This window comes from Sorghum bicolor, chromosome 9, assembly GCF_000003195.3.
Source record: "Sorghum bicolor cultivar BTx623 chromosome 9, Sorghum_bicolor_NCBIv3, whole genome shotgun sequence".
Lineage (NCBI taxonomy): Eukaryota > Viridiplantae > Streptophyta > Magnoliopsida > Poales > Poaceae > Sorghum > Sorghum bicolor.
The window spans coordinates 53,005,917-53,025,094 of NC_012878.2; the positions used below are offsets into that span (position 1 = coordinate 53,005,917).

General features: G+C 41.2%; 2 protein-coding genes across 2 annotated transcripts; both read right to left on the minus strand.

Annotated features, from left to right (window-relative positions):
• Positions 5,018-9,339, minus strand: LOC8077009 (ubiquitin-conjugating enzyme E2 11). Its single transcript, XM_002441226.2, has 5 exons — positions 9,005-9,339; positions 8,018-8,096; positions 7,766-7,893; positions 6,982-7,086; positions 5,018-5,490 (listed from the first exon to the last, which is right to left on the minus strand). The coding sequence occupies exons 2-5, from the start codon at positions 8,085-8,087 to the stop codon at positions 5,347-5,349; spliced, it is 447 nt and encodes a 148-aa protein (XP_002441271.1). The 5' UTR covers positions 8,088-8,096; positions 9,005-9,339; the 3' UTR covers positions 5,018-5,346.
• LOC8077010 (probable inactive receptor kinase At5g58300) lies at positions 11,369-17,731 on the minus strand. The gene is made up of 3 exons (XM_002441227.2): positions 17,050-17,731; positions 13,560-14,911; positions 11,369-12,410 (listed from the first exon to the last, which is right to left on the minus strand). The coding sequence occupies exons 2-3, from the start codon at positions 14,839-14,841 to the stop codon at positions 11,791-11,793; spliced, it is 1,902 nt and encodes a 633-aa protein (XP_002441272.1). The 5' UTR covers positions 14,842-14,911; positions 17,050-17,731; the 3' UTR covers positions 11,369-11,790.

Here is a 19,178-nt window from a genome sequence, read left to right on the forward strand (position 1 = left end):
AGTACATCATTGTCCTTAATGCGGAACTGATGCTATGAACATCTTTTGGAAATTTGAAATGGATTGAGATTTTGTTTTGGCCGTTCTCCTCCTGCTACGGGTACCTGAACGTTCCATCTGGTACGCTTACGACAACGTCAATGGCTGCCTAAAGGCTGGAGTAACCGCGCAATACATGGAGCTTTGTGGGCTCCAGATCTGTCTTTGGTAACTCAACGGTTGTCTATCCTCATCATCGTAGAAACCATCAGTAACATTGGGCAGCAGCTTCCTGATAACATCTTGGGCCTTGTTTAGATGTGAAAAAAATTGGATTTCGCTACTGTAGCACTTTTGTTTGTTTGCGGTAAATATTGTCCAATTATAGACTAACTAGGATCAAAAGATTCGTCTCGCGATTTACAGTCAAACAGTGTGATTAGTTTTTAATTTTATTTATATTTAATGCTTCATGCATGTGCCGCAAGATTCGATGTGATAGGGAATCTTGAAAAGTTTTTGAATTTCGGGGTGAACTAAACAAGGCCCATTGCTCAACCAGCTCATATTGGCTGGAATGCTTCTCAGGCAAGATATAGGGGGACACATGGCACTCCAACTCAAGAGGAAGGCCGTCAGTCCTGTCGATGCACAGTGTCGGTGAGGCGTAACATAATGCAGTAAACCGAAGCACTGGCTGAGACAGTAATAACATCCCATTGCCTCTGTGCTTATCGTCACCCATAGATGAAGATGACTCACAATCATTACGGTGATAACTCTGAATTTTTCGACAGCACCATTTCGATCTTTCTGAAAGACTGGAACGGTCACCACTACTTTGCCCTATTGTTTCAGTTAACAGTCTACTGGTGGCCACGCCTGCAGCATCAAATTGAGGTGGCAAGAGCTCCAAGCAGCTCATAGCAATAGCCAATATGTTGGGCGCCTCCGATAGACGGAACAGAACACTCATCTTGAATCCTTTTTGCCACACAACTTCATCTTCACGTGTCACAGTGAGACATGCCTCCAATCCACTCCCACTCTTAGCATAATCCGGGTGGTTCTCCAGCAGAAATCTTCCCGTCCGAATATTCAGACGGGAGACACCGTCCCACGATTTCCGCGCACGACTCCCGCGCGAGCTTCCGACGGGTCCAGGTACGTTTTCTTTTCTATTTTCTTTTGTTTTTCTTTTTCTTTTATTTTCTTTCCTTCTTAATTTTTCTTTTTAGTTTTCTTTTCTTTTCCTCTTCCGCTCGTTGGCATTTACTTTTCTTTTCTTGTTTTTTTTATTTTTTGGTATATTTTCTTTTTAGTTCATTTGTTTTCTTTTCCGTTTCTTTTTTTTCTTATCTCCTATACATTAGTTTCTCTTTTTTGTTTTATATTCTTTTTTTTCTTTTTCTATGTTTCATTTCTTTTCATGCTTTATTTTTCATTTATGTTTTCTTTATTTTTTATTTTATTTTTATTTTTTTTTATTTTTCTTTGATGTTCGTGTTGTACTTGTGATGTTCTATTTTTTCTTTTGATTTCCTTTTATTTATTTCTTTTTGTTTTCTTTTTTTAATTATGTTTTTTATTTATGTTTTTATTTCTTAATTTATTTTGTATTACTATAGTTAAATATTTTGTTTGTTTTATTTTGTTTTGTCTTTATGTTTCTTTTTATTGTTTTTCCTTAACGTTTGTTTATATCTTTTATTTCCCCTTGTTCTATTTACTCTAGTTAATTGTTTTGTTTTTTGTGTTTAGTTTTTTGTGTTTAGTTTTTTATTTTATTTTATTTTCATGACATGCTATGTTTACTTTTTAGTTTTACCTTTTTATTTTTTTTATGTTCGCACATGTGATGTTCTATTTTTATATTTTTTATTTCTTTTCTTTTGTTTCTTTTCTAATTATATTTTTATTTAATTTATGTTTTTTCTTAATTTCTTTTCTTTTCTTTTTCCTTTTTGTGCTTTACTTATTTTTTATTTTATTTTTTATGTGTTTATTATTACTTTCATTTTTTATAATTTTTATAATTTTTACCTTTCTTTCATTTATTTTTTCTTTTATTTTTTATATTATCTTTTATGATGTTCTACATTGTTTTTCATGATTATGTAGTGATGTTTTTTTTATGTTCACATATTATACATGCGATGTTCTGTGATGTTTTCTTTGTGTTCACGTGATATACATATAATGTTTCAAATATACGATGTCCTCGTAGTATACATATGATGTTTTAGGATATTTTTTGTGATGTTCACACAATATATTGTAATGTTTTATGACATATTTTAGTGATGTTTACGTAATACATATGTCATGTTCTATAATGTATTTAATGGTGTTCTATGGTGTATTTAGTGATGTTCACATAATATATACGATGTTCTATAATGTATTCAGTGATGAGTGATGTTCACATAATATACACGATGTTCTATAATGTATTTAGTGATGTTCTATGACGTTTTTTTGATGTTCACTTAGTACACATATGGTGTTCTATTATTATTTAGCGATGTTCACGTAATATATATGTGATGTTCTATAATGTATTCAGTGATGAGTGATGTTCACATAATATATACGATGTTCTATAATGTATTTAGTGATGTTCTATGGCGTTTTTTGTGATGTTCACTTAGTACACATATGGTGTTCTATTATTATTTAGCGATGTTCACGTAATATATATGTGATGTTCTATAATAAATTTAATAATATTCTATGGTGTATTTAGTAATGTTCACTTACACCATAAGTGATGTTGTGTAGTATATTTTAGGATATTTAAAAAGTATCTATGTGATGTTCTTTTAATTTTTCTCCATTACATGTTTTTATTCTTTTTTCCTTATGTGTTTTCTCTGGATGTTATTATTGGTACTTACGTTATTTTATTTTTTTTGTTTTTTTATGTATATCATATTATAAATTTTACGAATCTAAAACTAGAATTTCTACTCAATAAAAGAAAATGTTCTATCTTTATAAGATAAATGGTCATTAATTAAATTTTATTTAAATATATTCATGTGAGATCTTGTTCTGAAGCATTTGGTGCGAGGAATTTGATGGTGTAATCAGAATTTAATTTTGATATTTGGTTTAGAAGTTATAACTTTTTTTAAGCTGTTAAGATTTATTAGTATCTATAGGTGAGTAGGTCCCATGCGATGGGACAGCCTGTCATATGTCTCCATGTTCACCTACTTTACCAGTGCGTCTTGTTTAGTCCCAAAAAATTACAAATTTTTTCATATTCCCTATCATATCGAATCTTTAGACGCATGCATAAAGTATTAAATATAGATAAAAATAAAAATTAATTACACAGTTCACATGTAATTTGCGAGACGAATCTCTTAAGCCTAGCTAGTCCATAATTAGGTAATATTTTATCAAATACAAATAAAAGTGCTACAAAGCCTAGTAAACGAAGAGCCTAATAATTTATGTGTTGCCACAATTTCTAGCTAGTTACGAACAGTCAACGTTGCCGCATGCATCAAAACAATAAAGAAACAGTCTAAACAGTCCACACTAGCCTAATAAGGCCTTGTTTAGTTCCCAAAAAATTTTGCAATTTTTTTTAGATTCTCTGTCACATCAAATCTTTAGACGCATGCATGAAGTATTAAATATAGACGAAAATAAAAACTAATTGCACAGTTTGGTCGGGATTGACGAGACAAATCTTTTAAGCCTAGATAGTTCATAATTGGATAATATTTGTCAAATACAAATAAAAGTGCTAATATTTCTATTTTGCAAAATTTTTTAGAACTAAACAAAGTCTAATTTAGACGCGCCTGGTGGGAAACAATATAGGGCGAGAAACAGTCTAGGCGCGGGCTGGAAACAGCGGCGGGAAAATCGCCGGACGGACCAATTCGGTCCGAACGGCCGGACGCGAAGAGCCCCCGGTTCTCCAGCCATGGCCACACCATGATATGATCCCTGCCAGTTTTTGTCTGGATCAAGAACTCCATCGAATCACCCGCAAGCAACGCCCTAGTTAGCGGCGGCGGCGAAAAGTAAGACTTGTTTGGGTGGCCGCCTGTCTCTACCAGCCTGAAGAAGCTGTCCGCACCATCAGCGAGCCTCTCGAACCTCCGCAGCATGTTGTCACTCATCAATTCTTCATCTTCTTTGCGGCAAAAAAGGAACAAAGCGTTTGGCCGCTTGGATCAAATACTGAGAGATCGAGTTACCTGTCGTCGAACTATCGCTGACGACGCCGCGACTGCACTGCAAGGTTTGCTGCTTCTTGTGCACATGCAGTAGTATATCATCGCCTTCCTCAGCGACACGCTAGCTTTAGCTTCGCCTTCCACTGCAGCAGTGGGAGGTGGGAGATATGGACATGTTCCGAGACGGCAACGACGCTGCGGATCTTGAGCACCGCCATCTCCAGTCTCTCGGCTTTGTCCACCTCGCTCTCCTGCTGCTGACTAGTTTTGTCACCGGCGGAGAGAAAAGATGATACTAATCTGCTCGCTGCCTCAGTTGCCACAGCAGATCCAACTATTTCCGCCATTGATAACTACTCAGAATTTCAGATGGATGGAGCTATACGGAGAGAAGGGGTTTCTTGGTCATAGATATTAATCTTGGAACCTAGCTAACCTCAGTCCAGGCTGTCATTATTTATTATAGGACATGTGTGTGTGGACATAATAAATTCTTAAAATTTTCCTGAGCCAACTAGCAGCTTGCCAGTCAGAGGTTAAGACCAAGAACAGAGACACACACAATTATTAGCCCACAGAATATATAGAAACTGTAGTTTCTAGCAAGAAATCTACTAAATTCATTCTGTGGAGCAACGTAATCCAAGCCACGGTATAACTTTAGACGCCGGAAGTATATAATGTAAACCCAGATTACTCCCAAGCTCTACAACTCCTATGAACAATCTGGTTTCAGGCAACGCAATTCACTACCTAGTTTCAAGCAGACTACCTTCAAAACAGTGTGTTACGTAAACCTTCAGCAGCCACATCTACTTCCGGACTAACAAGCCTATGAATGAGAACATAGTAAGGAACAGATTACATTCAAAATGATTCACATGGGCATGCAAAAGCCAGAGACAACGAAATCAACGTCTTCGATGAACATTTACCAAATAGCACCGACCCGAAGGAAGGTATCCCAGCAAGCATAGGTGCATAGGCAAAAGCATGTCCAGCCACCTCACTATGGATGGCAATGATGGTAGGCCGACACCGACTACAATAGGATCCTAGATGGATCAGGGATACACACGACCAGCAACAAACCCAAGGAAACAATGACGCCCATGAACGTTTCTTGAGACCGCACGAGAATCGCCAGGGGATGAGCAGAAGGTAATCGTCAGCCCATCGCATATTTCTGCGTCCAGCTGCGAGCTGTTGACTCATATTTCGGCCGGTCCGTCTTGTACATGTGGGCAATCTCAGGGACAAGAGGGTCGTCCGGGTTGGGGTCAGTCAACAGGGAACAGATGGAGAGCAGGACCTGGAACATCCAACAAAGCAACACACCATTAAGCAACTGACCAGAGCATCATAGCATCTTTGTTCTGTTTCAGGAGTACAAGTGTAACACAACATAACGTGTCATTTCCAACATGACATAACATGCAATTCGTTTTCAGCTGGACGTCTCCCAAAAAGACTAGTACTCCCTCCATTACAAATTCTAAAACGGTTTGACTTCTCTAGATACGTAACTTTTGCTATGCAATTAGATATACACTATTATATCTAGGTACACAGTAAGAGCAATGTATATAGAAAAACTAAAACGTTTTATAATTTGGAACCCATGGAGTATCCTCTACATTATCATATTGCCAATGCATAACAGGAAGGTCCTAAATGGAAAAAATATAAGGGGCTCTCCAGAGTCTGAAGATCCTATCAATGCACTACTAAAGGTGCCATACTACAGAATTTGAGCAACATAAATCATGTAATGCAAGGAGTCCTGAGCAACATAATATGTTAAGAGTAATAATACTCCCTCCATCCAGAAATAAAAGAGAGTTGAGTTTGTCCCAAGTCAAACTACCTTAAGTTTGACTAAATTTATATAGAAGAAGAGTATCATCTACCACGTCGAAGAGGTAATTTGAGAAAATATGTCATGATACATCTAACAATGTTCATTTGATATCGAAAGCATTATTGTTATTTTCTATAAACTTGGTCAAACTTAGGATAGTTTGACGTAGGGCAACTCAAATTCCTTATACTACCTCCGTCCCAAAAATAATGCAGTTCTCGTGTTTCAAGAAGTCACATGATTTGAACCTTGACCAAAGTTATACGAAAAGGTACTAACATTTATAATATATAATAAATATCATTAGATTAATTACGGAATGTATTTTCGTAACAAATTTATTTAGGGACATAAATGTGCTAATACTATTTACTATAAATTTGGTCAAAGTTGAGATTGTTCGACTGGCACGATTCCCATAATTGCAATTGCATTCTTTTTGGGACACAAGGAGTATTTCAGAACAAAGGGAGTAGCAAACAGTATTCTGAAGTTATTAGTTCATAGAAGCATACATTGAATTGAGAAAGACCCTTATATTCCACACTTCCACAGAGATGTGGTGAAGTATGTGTGATGTAAGGAATGTCAGAATATTTAATCAAATAAAAAGGCAAAAGAATATCTGATTTTCCAACTAAATTGAATATGGAGGCATTACATCAACAGTCGATCCATAAATGACAACCCCAAATAGTAAGATTGACAAAGATGTCACAGGAACATCAAATATTAGACAGCAAATGTTCCTATTCTCAAGATGTACATAATAAGTTTGGATTCTAAGAACCAAATTTATGCTAAGTTAATCAATGCAAAATAAGTGATAACCATCAGTATAACAATCTTGTGTCATCCTAAATTTAGATTTACTCATTTTATAAACATAAAAAAAGAGGAAGATATATCACATGTAGAAAAAAGATGAGTGCTCAGGATGACCTTAGAAATTGTCAAAGCAGGGCTCCACTGCTCTTTGAGAATGTCAAGGCATATACTTCCATTGCTGTTGATATTAGGATGGAAGACCTTTGTCTTGAAAGAAACCTAAATGGAACAGGGCAACAATGAACAAAGATCAAATAAAATGAAAAAGTTCAAACAATATAATATAAGTAAAGCAACCTCCAGACTGGGATGGCACATAAAGAAGTCCAGCCAATGATGGAATATGCCAAAGCAGATAATTAATAGGCCATGAAGATGGGTATGTCAGACACACATATAGTACATGATATTCTTAATAGTACCGTTTTTCTTGAAAAATTGTTATAACATGAAAAGTTCTTTTTTTTTGAGATAATCTGAGTGGAGCATAAGACTACAGCCTCAGGTGTAACAAATCACTAACACATTTCCAAACTACAACTTTGAAAGGGTATAACAGGGATACTTCAACGAGAATTCGATGCATTACCACTTACCAGGAAAAAAACTAAAAGATGTTTTTTATGCCAGTTAACGAAAAACTACAACCATATTATCAGTTGACCACAGAGAAAAGCACTAACAGAAAGGTGAAGCTATTACATAGCAGAATGGATAATGCTGAGTGATGTCTCCCCCAGCATGATGATACTAGCAGGATAAGGAGGAAAATCAGAGAACCATTTTGTTCATAAGTTTTTACCCAGAAGAAATCTTGGAAGAACGCATAATACACCATCACTGAGCTGGATAATAAAAGAGAGAATTTGTAAACAAGATAAATCTCATGAGTTCGAACCTTTGGAGGTTTGAAGGGGTAATCCGGCGGGAAATGAATGTTCACTAAGAAAACACCGCCAGCATAGGGACTGTCAGGTGGTCCCATAATTGTTGCTTGCCAATGAAACATGTCCTCACCAGCAGGACCTGAACATTGTACAGATGAAATTTGCAGTTCATGAGAAGTGGGAGAAAGGCATTGGGAGAAAAGAAAGTGAGCATGCAAAGACATTGGTCCATCCACAGTTCCAGTAATAAGTCATAATCATACCGGCACTGCATGATGTGGGGGGATCTTTCTGCAGGTCCTTCAGCTCCTTGAGGATACGCTTTGATGCCATGACAAACTCCTGTATTTTCATATACATTACAAAGATGGGTTAGTCAATGAACACATAGTAAAAAAGGTTGTAGTCAACCCTATTTGTATATTTCGAAGCAGGGATGTAAATGAGGAACAACAGATTTGAAATTTTGTTGTGTTGCAGAGAACTCAGCAAACTGGCCACACAAGAAACAACAAGCAAATATCAAGCCCATGAATTAAATCAGACAACACAAGGTGTTACATGACAGTCCTGATATCAAACATCTGTGAACACATATGGCTGATTCAAACTTCAATTTTCAGTCTAGGATGTCAATCAACTGCTGTAGACAAACAAATTTTCCCCTTAACTCGATATACTTGGATGGTTGTGCAGCTAGTGCCTAAGCTTGAAAATTGGGTTCTGTGATCTCATGCTTGCTAAGATTTGCATACTTGATCATTTTGTCATAATATTATCACTTGGCAGCCAAATCCAATATGAAGACCAATCAACATTATGCACCATCCAATGATTAAGTCAGGGTTTCAAAAAGCTGGACTAAGCGCACGCTTCGGCGCGCTGAAGCGCTAAGCGGACAGGCAACACTCCGCTTTGGGGCATAAGCGCTCCCAAAGCGGCTAGACCGCCTTGGTGGAGCAGCCGCTGCTGGCTCCCGCCTTGGCGAGGGCGCGAGGGGGAGCCGCTGACGAGGACTGCCCCGACGCCGTCGCCTGCGTACCGATCGCGGGTGGTGGTGGTGGTGCGTGTGTGTGTGTGTGTGTTGGGGGGGGGGGGGGGGGGGCGGTGGCGGAAGATGGATCGCCGGCGCTGCGAGGAAGATCGGCCCCATTGGGTTCACAGCAACCAGCTCCACCGACGAACCTCCGCAGAACGTGCTGAGAGAGAAGCTGCGAGAGATGGAGGAAATGAAAAAAAGTAGATCTCACCCGTCTCCGTCTCCCTTCTCACGCGGGACGGACGCCGCTGACCCTGGATCCACGCGCGTAGCCGGCGACGGAGAAGAAGCCCCGCAGCCAGAAACGACGGAGGGAGGCGGGGCGGCGATGAGAGGCGTGACGGCGCGGGAGGCAGGGCGGCGGCGGGAGAGGCGGAGCGGAGGAGGCGGATGCGCGCCGTCGCTCGGCGGCGCGACGGGAGGTGTAGTGGGACGGCGGAGAAGAAAGTTCGTGGTGCTCGTGCGCGAGCCGCGGGATCCCGGTGTCCTCACCCGAGGGCGATGGGTGGTGGGCCAACGGAAAAAATAAATAAATAAATAAATAAAAGAAGGAAAAAAAGAAAAAAGAAGGCGTAATATAGACATTTCAGCTTTCTAATCTACTCGAGCTTCTCCTTTCGAAGTTGCTTTACCGAACGTTTATCAAAACCCTAATGACTTCACTTCTAAAGCTGCTCCTTCGGAAGCTACCTGTTCCCCCCAAAGTTAGGGTATTCTAGTAGCCTTCCAAATCAGAGTTGAAGCAGAGACGTGTTGCCTGAGAGCCACTATAAGGTCTGTGGCGATCCGAATAAGAACTTGTATCACATTCTCTTCCAGTGTCCACTAGTCAAACTTTTCTAGGACAAGGTAAAGAAGCTACTGGGAGTGTCACTCCCCAATTTGCCCCCCTAGTCGTGGGAGACGGACATTCTGAATCCCGAGGCTTGGCCGGCTAGAACCCTGGCAACGGGAATCTGTGGCTCATGGGTCCTCTGGACGGCGAGGAACAGTTGCAGGCACGGCAGGAAGGTTTCGGAACCAGGTGTTGTGCCAAGATTCGTGTCGAAGTTGATGGAAGACTTCGCATCCCTCAAGCTACCACCATCGGGGGGGCAGGAGAAGCAAAGATTAACTCGATGGGTCAAGCCGGAGGATGTTGGCTTAAGGTGAACACCGATGCGGGCTTTGATCAAATGGCTTGCACCAAATCATCGAGGGTGGTCATCAGAGATGAGGGCGGGTTGGTGGTAGCGGCTACGACAAGGTGGTTTGATGACGTGTCGGACACCCTGACAGCGGAAGCGCTAGGTGCCAAGGAGGGGCTTGAGCTTGCACAGGAGATTGGTGCTAAAAGGATCATCCTAGAGGTCGACAACTAGGAGTTGGCAAGCTTGTTGAAGGACCTGGCATCGCTCCGCTCCTCAATTGGAGGTCTTTGTTTTGATGTCTTAGAGCTTGGTAGGAGTTTTAGTGAGTTTGTAGTTAATTGGGTGCGGAGAGAAGCGAACACGGTGGCTCATGTGTGTGCAGCTACTGTGTCAGCTTGTGAGCACTCTTTCTTTTGGCTTGATCTTGTACTGGATTGGCTGACCTCGTTGGGGGGCTATTGATTGTACTCGTGATATAAATGAATGAAAGCTCGAAGATTACCAAAAAAAACAACAGCCTGTTGTTACCTTCGCTGGAGTAGTGAAAATATTTTGTGGCCTTTAAATTGTAGGAAAAAAGATAGTTAAAATGAAAAATAAAGGAAGATGGATAGCATAATCCATGTTTGGATATCTGGAATGAGACAAGAACCGACTATAGGATAGCGATAAGATCTAGATACCCACATATCCCACCAATCCATACTTAGGTCTTGTTTAGTTTCTAAAAATTTCCAAGATTCCTTGTTGCATTGAATCTTTGGACACATACATACAATATTAAATATAGACAAAAAATAATTATTTATATAGCTTGCATGTAATTTACAAGACGAATCTTTTAAGCCTAATTAGTTTATAATTAAATAATAATTACCAAATACAAACAAAAATGTTACATTAGCCAAATCCAAAAAAAATTGTGAACTAAACAAGACCTCAATGGAAGGGGTGGGTTATGACCCGAAACAATCAACGGAGAGCCATACTGTGAGCTCCACTATACTATTATTCACGCAATTCAACAAAGACGTTTGATATTTTCACGCAATTCAACAAAGACGTTTTGCACCTGGTAATGTGGTTTTAAGGTTGATATTTTGTGGTCTTATGGACCGTATCCGTCCCGATGACCCAAAAAGATTGATGCAAACGTTGTTTGATCATTGATTCGGCTCTGTTGATTGTCTTATAAATGGTACTTTTCGTGTTTTTCTCTTATAATAAATTAGCAAATAATATTTTTAACCATGACTTTTTAGACTAGCAAACAGGCTCAAAACCATCCTTTTTTTTAATCCAAATAGATCATTCCTTTTCAATAATAAGGTGCCAACGGTTTGTTTTCACTGTTTTTATTTTGGAGGAAACGAAATGTTTTTCGATCAACGCCAATTCGCCAACATCGGGTCTTATAAAATACATATACATACACTTATGTAGCGAAGTGTGAACTCAAAGTGAATCATGCACCTATCTACAAGAGATTAAGATGTTCGGAAAGTGAATAGCATAATCATGACTCATGATTCAACAATTAGGGTGTATATAAGGCACAGGAAAGTGGCAAAAACATATGCCCATTCAATAAATCAAACTTGAAAGAGTTATTGGGCTGCCTGGCACGATCGACAAATAACACCCTACGATAATCAGCAGAGCTAATTAATGAAATGAGACCCCCACCAGGGTTCCAGGGCTAGCATCATGGAACCAAGAACAGGAAAAAAAGATTACCAAAGAATGATCAGGAAACAACTGACTGCAAAGCTTCACTGGACACACACTGAACACAGAGCTGTCAAAACTACTTTCTGTAGATGGCAATGGATTGTTACTGATGTGCTGCTTGCTACTCATCAGTGATTTAGAAAGCGCCCTCCCTGGGATTGTCCTCCGGGGACGTCTTCGTCTCCGAGTAGGAGCTCCGGATCTCCTCGATCCTGCTGACCACCTCCTCCATCCGAGGCCGCTCGTCGGGGACAACTGCAACGCATGCCATCGCGACATGGAGCATCTGGACCATCTCGTCCTCGACGTTCGGGTGCCTTAGCAAGTCGACGTCGAAAACCTCCGACGTCCACTCTTCCCGGACCACGGACTGCACCCACCTGGGGAGGTGCTCGATGGAATCATCACGCCCGGGGGACCTGAGAGGGGCTTTACCCGTGAGCATCTCGAGGAGGAGGACGCCGAAGCTGTAGACGTCGGATTTCTGCGTCGGTTTCCTCGTCTCGAGGACCTCGGGTGAGCGGTACCCGATGAGCCGTGGGTGGACGTGGGGCGTGGCCATGAGCTGGGCAAGGCCGAACTCAGTGACGCAGGCGCTGAGTTCCTGTGAGATAAGGATGTTACTTGACTTGATGTTCCCGTGAATGAACTTCCCGCCACCCTCAGCGTGAAGATAAGCCATCCCGCGTGCAGCGCCCAGAGCTATTTTCACTCGGGTCTCCCAGTCCAATGGGGTTCTTCCAGCAGCTTTATTCCCTGGGTTTTACAATCAACAATTAGTCTGCTATGATATATAATTATATAATTTCATTTCAGCATAAATGTGTATAATGAACTTAGTCAGACTTTCAGACAATAAGTTAGCAAAACTGGTGAAATAATTGAAAATAAAAGTGGAAATGTCATAGAAGCAAAACTTGAAATGCATTTGTCATTAGGTAGTCCCAAAATCTCAGTCACCAATTAAACTTGTGTTATCCAAGCAAAAGAGAACATGTCCATACTTAAAGACAGATTAGATAAAATAGAAATGGAAACAAACTGTTAATTAGGCGTTCTGTCAAAAGTCCTACAGCCCTCCTAATAAAATCACACAGTTTTCAGGTCATGGCGATTCAGTAAGTTCAGATCACAGCCAAATGTGTCTACTTGTACCCACTAGAGCTACTTGTACCCCCAATTACCCATGTAGTGCTGGTATATTGCAAGTCGGTAATGGTGTGACATTACTCAAAGTAGGTAACAGAAAAGCAAGGCAGCACTATGGAACCACCAATTATTCTTTTGCATTCACTGCAAAGGCCAGAAAATTCCAGTAGCCCAAAAGCCTGAAATTTGTAGGTACAAGAGCAGGTCTTGTGGACTGTTCATGGGAGCTTCAGAACAGCAGTTGGAATCCCAAAAACCAAATCAGTGAGAAAGGTATATGTCAACATCCCTTGTAGCAAACTATGTTATATTCAGAAGAATAAAAAACTAGGGGCCAAAGACGGTATATCTGGAGTGTAGTTCTCTATAATCAAGGTAAAGCATCCCCACTTTGAGAATTCAAGTAATGCGGCCACCATTTTGAGCCTTTGATGTTGGCTTCTACCTTGTGATTTGATCTAAACTTTTATTGATAACAGGATAAAGAAAAGATTATGCTACACTATTCGTGCTTCACTTGCAATATTTTTTTGAACGTAAGCTTCACTTGCAATATGGCCAAGTGCCAAGGTACCAGAATGAACATGAATATGTTTTGCCCAAGCATTAGTGTCGACTAAGCATCTATTTCAATTCAATACTTTCAAGTTGAAGTAAGCTAATAGCTTTAATTTTCAAAAGTAAATTTCAATTAGCGTTCTGACAGGTACCAAATGTAAAATGATTCAAATAGATTATTTGAAATGAAGGACATACCATGCAAAGCAGCACAAAGGCTACCTAATGGGACATAGTCATACACCAAGAGCTTCTCGTCCTTGGAGTAGTAGTAAGCACGCAATGGGACAGTGTTCTGATGCTGGCAAACCTTGCCAATTAGCTCCATCTGTTGTTCAAATTCCCTCTTTCCCGCCACCACTTCCTTCAACCTCTTGACCACCACTGTTGTTCCATCCTCCAGAACAGCTTTGTAGGTAGTCCCATAACTTCCTTTTCCAAGAACTTCAGCCGAAGCCCTCAACAGATCCTCCAAGTCAAAATTATATGAACATCCCTCAAAGAAAAACAGTTTGTTTCTCTCCGCTTCTTGAACACCACTGCTGTATTCCCCCTTGGATTTTTCTCCCCTTCCACCTGCAATAGACTTTCCTTTGGATGAAGATGATGCTGCGCCATGCTCTGCATCTCTCTTTCTTTTGAAGATGCATACCAAGAGGATGAGGATCAAAATTAATAATACAGCCCCTCCTCCAGCAGCTATTGCAATTTTGACACCACGGCTGAGTTTTTTCCAGAAGCTTCTTTTGCCATTTTGGGGCGATGGAGGCGACGGAGAAGGAGCTGGTGTCCCTGGACATGGTTCCAATGGAAATCCACACAGAAAGGCATTTCCCAGAAAAGAAGTAGCTGGGAACTTCTGCAGGGAGGGTGGTATAGGTCCACTCAGGTTATTGTTGCTCAAATCCAAATGTCTCAACTTGGGGAGGCGAAGGTCAGGGATGGGTCCAGAAAGAGAGTTGTTCTGGAGAAGCAATGCTGTCAGTTCAGTGATGGCTTGCACCTCCGATGGTATTTCTCCATTGAATGAGTTATAGGACAGGTCTAAGAATGTTAGACTGGAAGATAGTGAACTTGGTATAATTCCGGACAGGTTATTGTGTTGAAGATAAAGAGAACGCAACGAGGGAATAGATGGTACATCAGGAGGGAGATTAATAGTAAGACGGTTTGACCTAAGGCTCAACACCTCCAAGGCATCAAGCTTGCCAAGTGTGCCCGATGGGATAGGACCAAAAAGCCCTATTGCAGGTAGTCGGACTTCCCGCACACGTGTCCCATCCAGTGTGCATGTAATGCCAACCCAGGATGTGCAGACTTGGGTTGTGGAGGTCCAGTTGACCTTTCTGCCATGAGGCAGTGATGCAGCAAATGCAAGAAGGGCCTGCTTATCGGTGTTTAGGTCAGAACCTCTAGCATATGGAAGGTGCATAAAGAAAAGAGAGCCATAAAGAAAAGCTATCAGCTTGAGATGCCACATTTGTTGGGATGGGCTGGAAGAAGAAACCAGTTATAATCCAACAGTCCTCATCAGTGCATGTGCATCACTCCTGTCACATAAAAGGCTAACAAAAGTCAGCAATACATAATGGTCTATAATTCAAGAATAAATAAAAACAGTCAAAATTTCAGTTTGGTACATAGAAACAAGGTAGAAAGAAAAAGAATGTAAATGCGGATAACAAGCATAACAGATTTAAGTTTCCAGTGGACATTTATATACTCTGCAACAAACAAGTAAACAGCTACAGGAAACCACAGAAGGTAAAGGAGGAGCAACTCATTTTATAATTTTGATCATCTAGATAGGATGCAATCGCACAAACTACCAAAAAAGCTGAGGAATTGTAATTTACAATTGGATGCAATTTCATCAATTAACAGCTTATAAGAAGCATTACCACTTCTTAAGTTTAAATGTGAAACCAAGCATTTCCTTCGTTAAATATCACATTCACGATCCTGCTAAAAATACAAGTTTTCTCGTACCACCTGCTAATGGATAATAGCAAATACACTTACAAGAATAGCCACTATTGTGAGGCCAATAGGGGTTAACCCATAGTTTACAAAGTTGGTGCATCAGCTCCAACAGAAACACAAGCAGTTTACACAAACAGTAAAATATGAATACGACTTTCTTAGGTGATTCCAGCATATTTTAATTGCCACTGTCCTTACCCATCTTTCATCATAATGAGGATCCTATACTTTGCATCATAACTAATTCACATCAATGAGAGAAGGCTGGTGGAAGGTCACTCTTGGAATGAATCGTAAATTCATGAGACAATGACAGTGCTGCCCACATTGATATTTCAAGAGAACCATCACATTCCTCAACTGCCACAACGCAATCCCTCTATGAAAATAGTAAAACGAAACGAAAACAGAATGACACATCTTGTCTTCTCTTTATTAGCCTCAACCGAAAGGCCCGAACCCAAACAAATCCGCTGGTTTTTCTCAATCTCTTTATGAAAAGGACAGCTAGGATCATGTGCCATATAAAAGGAAACCAACACATCTTTTAGCTAGTAGCCATCACTCTTTAGCCTTTTCTGAAAAGGATAACTCCACTGTGTTAACAAAACAACCACCACGCCTAAACAATGGCGCCTGGTCATAACCAGAACAGACACAAGGGTGGCGACAAAACATTACCCCCTGTTGGTGAGGGTGAGGCACAGCACGTTGGTGGACTCTCTTGCACATGTGTAACTTAGACAAAAGCAGCATTGCAGGGCACCTAACCTAGACCCAATAACTACACCTAATACCATTTGTTTTCTCAAGGACCAAAATGCTTTGGAAAAAGGCAGTCAGCACGAAACCAAAAGTCCAGCACGTAAAGCAGGTGGTCTCAGATGCAAGAAACCAAAGGGAAGAGGGCTTGCTGGCAGGGGTGTGGGGCTCTGCTCATTTATGCGAGCGATCATGGGCAGCACGGCACACTGAGGAGTGAGGACGTGAGGAGGGATCTCAGGCTCCACACCATAGGACAAAAGGAAGGCAAGATCCATCACTATCTCAACACCTCAAAAGACAATTGCAACAGTAGATGTACCGGTAGGATCAGTAAAAGAGTTCCTCTTCAACAAAGATGACTGAGAGTTTACACTTCCATGTTCTCCTACCCCATAGATGCATATGCATGAAGCTCGAGAATTTCCCATGTAAATTCAGTATACCACATGCCTGACCTGCTCCACTGCATGATTTCCAAGTCCCTGTTTGTTTATCTAACAGTTGCATGTTGTTTACACGAACGATAAGTGCAAAAATCATACTAGTTCAGTACCACACTGTTATTTTTCCGTAAAAACAATAAATGTAGTACTTCACTAATCACTAGCACACCGATAAACGGAAGGTAACAGTGGCCGCGTACTCCGTCTGTAGAGATTCGAAATGCTCAACTACTACTACTACTACTACTACTTACTACTAACAAAAGCGCAATTCCAGTGGATTCACTTTGCCTTTATAAAGACAAAAGCACGCACGCATCGACCAACCAAGTGTGTTTGACGAAAAAAGCTCGATTTGCTTTCCTACAACTACAACACAGTATTGTGGCGAGCCCAAGAAGAAACGGACTACTAATACACATTGCACGTAGAAATCGTTTTCGCAGTCAGTAGTAGGCGGTACTGTACTGAAGAACTCTGAATTACGCCGTACGTACCTCGCAAGTTGCAAGAAAGCCATCCCAGGTTGGAATCCCGGAGGCGGAGGCGAGCTTTGGTTCCCTCCCGCGGCGCGCGCCTCCGCTCGGCTCGGCGTCGACCGGCGACCCAGGGCGGAGTTAAAGGGAAACCAACGGGGATGACGACGCCGGGAAGGAGAGAATTTCCGACCTTCTCGCGGCGTCACCAAGACTGGGCAGTGGGCACCTGGCCGCCCGCGCTCTCGGAGTCGCCGCCCGCCTCAGGATCGGACCTCGCAGTCACCGCCTAGGGCCAACGGCGCCAGGAATCGCTCCAAGGGGGGGACACAGGCCGATCCGCCGTTGAGACGGCCGGCATTCGCCCGCGCCCCGCCGCCGTAACCCCGCGGTGGCTGGACCACCGCCGCCCACCGCCTCCTCAGTCGTCACGTCACCCCCCGCTTCACGGGCGCGAGAGCGTGGCAAGGCAGCTGCGCTGCTGTGGCTTTCTCGGTTTCTCCCCGCCCCGCCTGGCCTCTGCGCCTCCTTCCCTCTCCGCTGCAGTTGCGAGCGGACGCAGGCGGCCAGTGATGCTGATGTGATGGCGCGGGACGGCGGGACTCGGGAGGAACGCGTCGTGGTGCTGGTGCTGGTGCGGATGCGCGCGCGCCTGTGTGTCTGTGTGTGCAAACTTGGTGTGCATTTAAGACAAGTGTGTTCGTGCCGTCCGGGTGCGATCGGCTGTGGTTCTACTACTCTGGATGGAGGGGAGCTGGCAAGTGACGGACGGATTTGCCCCCTGTATGTGACAGTGTGAGCAAGATTTGCCCAGTGGTCACGCGCGGAAGGCGTGGAGGTGGGCCCAGCGGCCGCTGTGGCCGTGAGGAAACCGAGGCTCAGGCCTTGTTTAGCCAAAAAAACACTCAAAATTTTACAAGATTCCCCATCACATCGAATCTTGCGGCACATGCATGAAGTATTAAATATAAATAAAAATAAAAACTAATTACACAGTTTGTCTGTAAAACGCGAGACGAATCTTTTAAGCCTAATTACTCCATGATTAGACAATGTTTGTCAAATAAAAATAAAAATATTACAGTGTCAAAATTCAAAAAGTTTTTTTCATCTAAACAAGCCCTCAGTGTGTCTGACGTGTGGGCCGACGAAGGCAGTCGCGGCGGAGTGCTCGTGGCAGACTGGCAGTAGTTGTGTGAAAAGTGTCCGTTACTGTACAACTGTACTGCAGTAGTACTACTGCTACTGCACTGCTGCGACAATTACAGGCTCGATAATACAGTACTAGCCGTACATGGAGTAAATTGAGGGTTTGTTTAGGCCTTGATTAGATGCGAAAAGATTTTGGGATTTTGGATTTCGCTACGGTAACATTTTCGTTTGTTTGTGGCAAATATTATCTAATTATGGACTAACTAGGATCAAAAGATTCGTCTCGCGATTTACGGTTAAACTGTGCAATTAATTTTTATTTTTATCTATATTTAATGCTTCATGCATATGCTGAAAGATTCAGTGTGATAAGAAATCTTGAAAACTTTTTGGTTTTGAGGGTGAACTAAGGCCTTGTTTAGTTCCCAAAATTTTTCAAGATTCCCCATCACATCGAATCTTGCGGCACATGCATGAAACATTAAATATAGACGAAAACAAAAACTAATTACGCAGTTTACCTGTAAATCACGAGACGAATCTTTTGATCCTAGTTAGTCTATGATTGGATAATATTTGCCATAAACAAACGAAAGTGCTACAGTGGCGAAATCCAAAAATTTTTCCAAACTAAACAATGCCTTCGTTCGGCGTGAGATAAGGTGCAAAATATAAACTACTTTATAACGATGAAATGTATAGACAAGATATTTCTAATATATTTATTTTTTTAAAAAAAAACTTTAGAATGATGAAATGCAAATCAACTATTTTATAATGATAAAATATATAGATGGGATATTTCTAATATATTTTCTTTTCAAAAAAAACTTTAGAATTATGAATTGTAAAATGTCAACATTTTCAGGGTTACGTTTAATTCCATCTAAAATGTAAAACTTATTGTTTTTATTATGACCTTTTGAGGTTCTTTTGGTTTTTTTTTACCTTTGAAGACCAAAATTCAAAATGGAAAATAACAATCATTTTACCAAAAA